The sequence below is a fragment of the Dendronephthya gigantea genome, unplaced genomic scaffold (assembly GCF_004324835.1).
Source record: "Dendronephthya gigantea isolate DGI-Jeju-01 unplaced genomic scaffold, DenGig_1.0 000030F, whole genome shotgun sequence".
NCBI lineage: Eukaryota > Metazoa > Cnidaria > Anthozoa > Malacalcyonacea > Nephtheidae > Dendronephthya > Dendronephthya gigantea.
Genome location: NW_021163040.1, coordinates 1479473 through 1484692, shown reverse-complemented (window position 1 = coordinate 1484692; position 5220 = coordinate 1479473). Strand labels below are relative to the sequence as shown.

At 32.5% G+C, this 5220-nt stretch overlaps 1 protein-coding gene across 1 annotated transcript; it reads right to left on the bottom strand.

Annotated features, from left to right (window-relative positions):
* Positions 1 to 458: 458 nt before the first annotated feature.
* Positions 459 to 2245, bottom strand: LOC114524135. Its single transcript, XM_028545258.1, has 5 exons — positions 2182 to 2245; positions 1870 to 1990; positions 1633 to 1779; positions 1406 to 1493; positions 459 to 577 (listed from the first exon to the last, which is right to left on the bottom strand). Exons 1-5 carry the CDS (start codon positions 2226 to 2228, stop codon positions 540 to 542), a joined length of 441 nt encoding a protein of 146 aa, XP_028401059.1. The 5' UTR covers positions 2229 to 2245; the 3' UTR covers positions 459 to 539.
* Between the last annotated feature and the right edge of the window lie 2975 nt (positions 2246 to 5220).

Below are 5220 nucleotides of genomic sequence, written 5' to 3'. Positions count from 1 at the left end.
ATAGTGACAAGAAGGATTTTCATTGGCTGAACTTTACAATACATTTCTCAATAGCATAGCTTTGTTTCTTAGAAAGCATAGAAACGCATTATCCAAATGGATGTGTGTGTAGTGTTGGGTGTTGTTTGAGATAGGACCCTCACAGTACCTATGCAGGAGGTATCAAGATCCTCTTGGGCTGCGAAGTATCCTGGGCTAACAAGCATCTTGGGCTGAGAAGTATTCTGAGGAATTAACACTTGCTGCATGCGAAGCATCAATGCAGAAGGTCTACGAGACTTAACTATAAAGCCTATTAATAATAAAGGAAGCCGGGAGAGGTTGGTAGACGATCTCTCATCTTACGGTTGAAAAATACCAAGAGTGGACTTGAGCATTGATAATTGATTATCCATACCCAATGCTTATTATCACATCAAACTTATATAGGTTATAGCTTTATAGACACTTACTATAAAACTGCAAAGGATATTATGGTGATTAGAAAACCAAACAAAGACAATCCACGTCCGATAAAAGAGACCAAAATAATCAGATCATCAGACTGATCCAAGGATCCACTTGAGTTTGGCGAAATCTGAATCAGAAAATAAGGTGTTTCAAACACAGTGTTATAACATATTGCCAAATCACTCATATACAATAAATGAACAGGTTACGTCGCACGTTTATCATAAGATTCCGCCCGGAGATTTCAATTACACCCAGGAATGCAAATGCCAAATTGAAGTTATTAATTAATTGTCTGTCGTTATGTCATAGACGTTAAACGTTTTTAGGACGTTATGCGCATGCGCGATTTAACCTGGTAACTAGATCGAAAACGTTGCAAATATGCGATTATGTAAATTAAAATTTTCGTTTGCATCAGCTGCCGTACGTTGTTAAAATTTTTTAAGTTATATTTTTCATCTCAAATCACCTTTAAAAGATACAGAAAATTGACTCATAAAAGTGATTTTGAAGTTTTTTTGAAGTGATTTTTGAACGGGTAAATGTGGTGGGTTAGTTTTTGCATTTAAAGCATGTATATTGTAAACAAAAATATATATACAAATCCACGACCGGTCTTTTGAAGTTATTATAAAAGTAGTTAATCTGGTTAAAAAATTAGTTGAAATTTCGCTCACAAATTGAATCATTTAAAACTATTCGTAGCATATTCATAGTTGAATTTGATAACTCGAGTTAATTGTACTTGATGGAGAATTGGCTTATATGACTGGAAAGTCGATCTTTCAATAGTTATACGAATACAAAAATCGTATAGTAATTAGAAAGTATGAGATTTTACCAATCACATATTTTTATGATATTTGTATATTAATAATTACCTTTATATATAGCTAAAGATAATTATATATCAACTTTATATATATAACTACGCCGGACTCAGTTGACTTACGCGCACATTTTTCCGTATATACCTCCGGGAGGATTTTAGGAACGTCAATTTTATCTTCTGGAAACCCCGTAAAATCAAAGATTCTTCTCTAAATGTTTTTGAAATAATAAAAATTTTAAAATCTCGTTATGGAGTACAAAAATTATGCACTGAAAAATCAGACTGACTGATTTAAGGGAGAAAATTTCTTGAACAGTAAAAAAAGGAATATAGAAATTATAATATACCTCAGTCGCAAAAACCGCTATACTCGCTCCCTGGTCGACATTACATTGCAAAATTTTAGCATTCACGTTCTTGGCAAGTCCAAGTTGAATCCATATTTTCTTTGTCGCATCCCATAGCAGGCAATAAAAGTGCTGACCATTTTGTGGCTGAAAAAAATAATTAAATAAATTTTTGGGTATATTGTGTAGCTCTCAGTGATCTTTGACAAGAGATTGTATAGAAATGCATCGGCGTACATTTTTCTGCGGCTGGCTTTGGAAAAAAAATGTTGTTCCCATGAACTTTACAATTCGGTTCCTCGCCAATGAAACCTTATAGGTCTTTATCCGAGAGGCAAGTGTATAACTGTTTTTGTCACTGAAAAAAATAGTTTTGATTACTACACAGTTGGAGAATTAATAATGGGGGGTGGAGGGATGGTTAGGGGGTGGAGGGATGGTTGGGGGTGGAGGGATGGTTTGGGGGTGGAGGGGAGCCTTACAAGGAAGCACCATAGCCAGTACTAGACCACTTCTCGTTGAAAGAAATTTTAAATTAGAGACACATACCCTTTAATTACAATACTACTTCCAAGTAATATATCCGTTTCTATCATAATAATTTGCAATGTTTCTAAAATGACAATAGTTTGGGGGGTAAGGGTGAAGATGGTCGCTCGAGTGATTTGTGGACGACGACTGTGGTTGGTTGTTTGTATTATCAGACCAGATCGTAAACGTAGACACTTTCAAACAAGTCAAATAAATTAAATGTCTCTTCTGTTGGCATCGGCAACCAAAAATAACTGCAGTTATATCCGTACCGCTTTGATTTATTATAGAAACGAGAATAGGTTTTGAATATATAATAAATATAATTGTAAATTAATATTTACCAACCTTTCGTCTTCAGTATTACTTATTTTCATGAACTTTATTGTACCAAACCTGGGCCGTGATTATCATGCAAAACGTATTATCTAATTTGAATCGCAAAGAATAGTCTATTTTTAAACGATTTGCGGAATTTGCCTCAAATGCACTACCTCCGCAGAACTTTTCGATGCGGGCGGCCGGGTGGGAGTAGTTTTCGGTATGAAATTTGAGTATTGGCTTGGCCTCCCGCCCGTGACAAGCACCATCCCTTAGTATAGAATCCCCGCCCGGCTTTAAAACGCCGGCGAAGGAGGTGGTGTAAAATTATAATCATTTACGATTCTTGAGCGCGGGTCAGGATCTTCATCCCATTCCAATTACCTTGGTGTGTTTTATCAACGTTTGAACTATTGTCTGAATTAATTGATAGTTGAATACGATCTTTGTTGATAGAAAATGAAGAGTTAGTTAGCGGCAACTTCCTGGTTGTGAAGATAAAACCTGGTAGAAAGATAAAATCTGTACTCATCACTGACAATCTAGCATTTTGGTACCAACATAAACAATTTTTTATGCAATACTTTGTCTCCGCTGAAATTCATCCACTTTGAATAATGTATCTGGTAAATGCTCTGCATAGCCAATCAAGTTGCCAAGGATTTCACTTTCGAAATATAGCATGTTGCCAATCTATATGTATATGTGCAAAATGTTTTAAGCATGCAATTTAAAACACGTAAGGTTGAAGCTAGGTATAAGAGTTTTCCAGTCAATTTAGGGTGATCTCATTATAACAATAATATGAGGCAAAAAATTATATATATATATATATATATATATATATATATATATATATATATATAAATATAAATAATATATAATATATAAATATATATATATAATATATATATATATATATATATAATATAATATATATATATATATATATATATATATATATATATATATATATATATATATATAATATATATTATATATATATATTATATATATATATATATATATATATATGAAATTAAGTCTTAAAATGAATTTATTTAGCTATCGCTACTCTGAGTTTCACGATTATCTCGATCTTCAGGCGATTAAATTCAGTTCGTTGGATTGCAACGAACTGAATCCAACGAACAAAACAATCCAACGAACTGAATTTAATCGCCTGAAGATCGAGATAATCGTGAAACTCAGAGTAGCGATAGCTAAATAAATTCATTTTAAGACTTAATTTCATCTACTTAATTCGCTCTATAACATCTTATAGTATTGAGCACTCTTTTGTCTTTTCGAACAACAAGATTATACTTGTGGTATAAAAAGAAGGAATTTCGTCTCAGGCAAATCAGCTAATTTGTTTCATTATTTGCCATTTCATAAGAAGTATTGAAAATTTTGGCATTCTGATTGCCTTTGCGTGAAAACTATTCCGATTATTTCAGAACGAAATGCCTCCTTGTTAAAAGAAATATATAAAATAATATCATTTTACAATTCTTTTCCTCAGCAAGGGATTAATTCGGTTTTTATGAAGTGGATCGCTCTGTATGCTTGCAGCTAGAGGTATAGTCAGACCACAGAGCAGGTGTTAAAATATATAATTATGGATTCTTTGATTTGCACTTCAATTCTGAGTTTCAATTCTGATTCTGACTTTTTGTCCGAATAATTTTTGTTAGAAAATATAACACTGCAATAAACCTCTAAACAGTTAACAGGATTATAGGTCTCTGAAAACTGGTATAATATTCTTGAAAATGTATAAATCAATCCAGAAATCAGTGCCATACACGCAAAATAATAAACTCGTCGAAAGGATCATGCTGTTTTTGGTGTTACTGTTGCAAACATTCGTCTGTTAACACTGTTTACCTTTTTCCAGTTTTGACTTGAAACGTAAGCATTAAAATACGAGGAAAACGTGGATAATACTTTTTCCATCAAATGCTTCTAGAAAAGTAAATGATTGTGTATTTGTATAGGTAATAGCATGGTTTCGAGTAGAGTGAGTTTTTCAAAGACCTCAAAATAGCACGAGTCAGAAGGACGAATGCAATTGGAAGTCTTTGAAAAACTCACGAGTGCATGTTTTTCCAAATTGCACAAGAATTTATGCTATTACCTATTAATAATATACATCAAAAAGTTAAGAGACACGTGCTACATAATTATATGATAAATAATTTATTCAATTAACAAATTTTTTTTTTTTGTTTTTCAAATCGTGTCAAAATATAGAGCTGTTTCAACGTTTTTACATATAATATTTAATTTATATAAAGACACAACAATTATAACACTCAGGAGCACTATAGGATTTAGAATCAGAATTGAGAAATTTTTCAATGTATATTATTATGATAATTAGATAACAGGAATTACCGGATGAAATAACCAGCTAGTCGAAGACCAGAATAATTTTATTGATATGTATATGATATAGCTTTTTAAAAGAATTTATTCGTTCTGCCTCTGAGTTCAATCCATAAATGCCTATGCCAAATAGCAATATCGTTCATGGAATTGTACTTCATAAATATTTAACCAATTACATTTTTTGAAATACGACGCCTTTCTCAAACGTATTTGTTCGCTATAGTTCTAAATGAATATGACTGATATGAGTCTTTGTCCGGGAAAAATCCGAAACATGCAAAATTTAGACAATTTTCATATTTTTCGGCCGCGCATTGTAATGTTATGAGCAGAACTGATGCA

What these genes read in the sequence shown, in the direction of transcription:
- LOC114524135 (XM_028545258.1), bottom strand. Translation starts at nt 2,228, where the DNA reads ATGATAGAAACGGATATATTACTTGGAAGTAGTATTGTAATTAAAGG. An exon ending in AGTAGTATTGTAATTAAAGG is followed by an intron (nt 1,991 to 2,181) that starts GTATGTGTCTCT and finishes TATTTTTTTCAG; the next exon opens with TGACAAAAACAGTTATACAC. An exon ending in AAAGCCAGCCGCAGAAAAAT is followed by an intron (nt 1,780 to 1,869) that starts GTACGCCGATGC and finishes TATTTTTTTCAG; the next exon opens with CCACAAAATGGTCAGCACTT.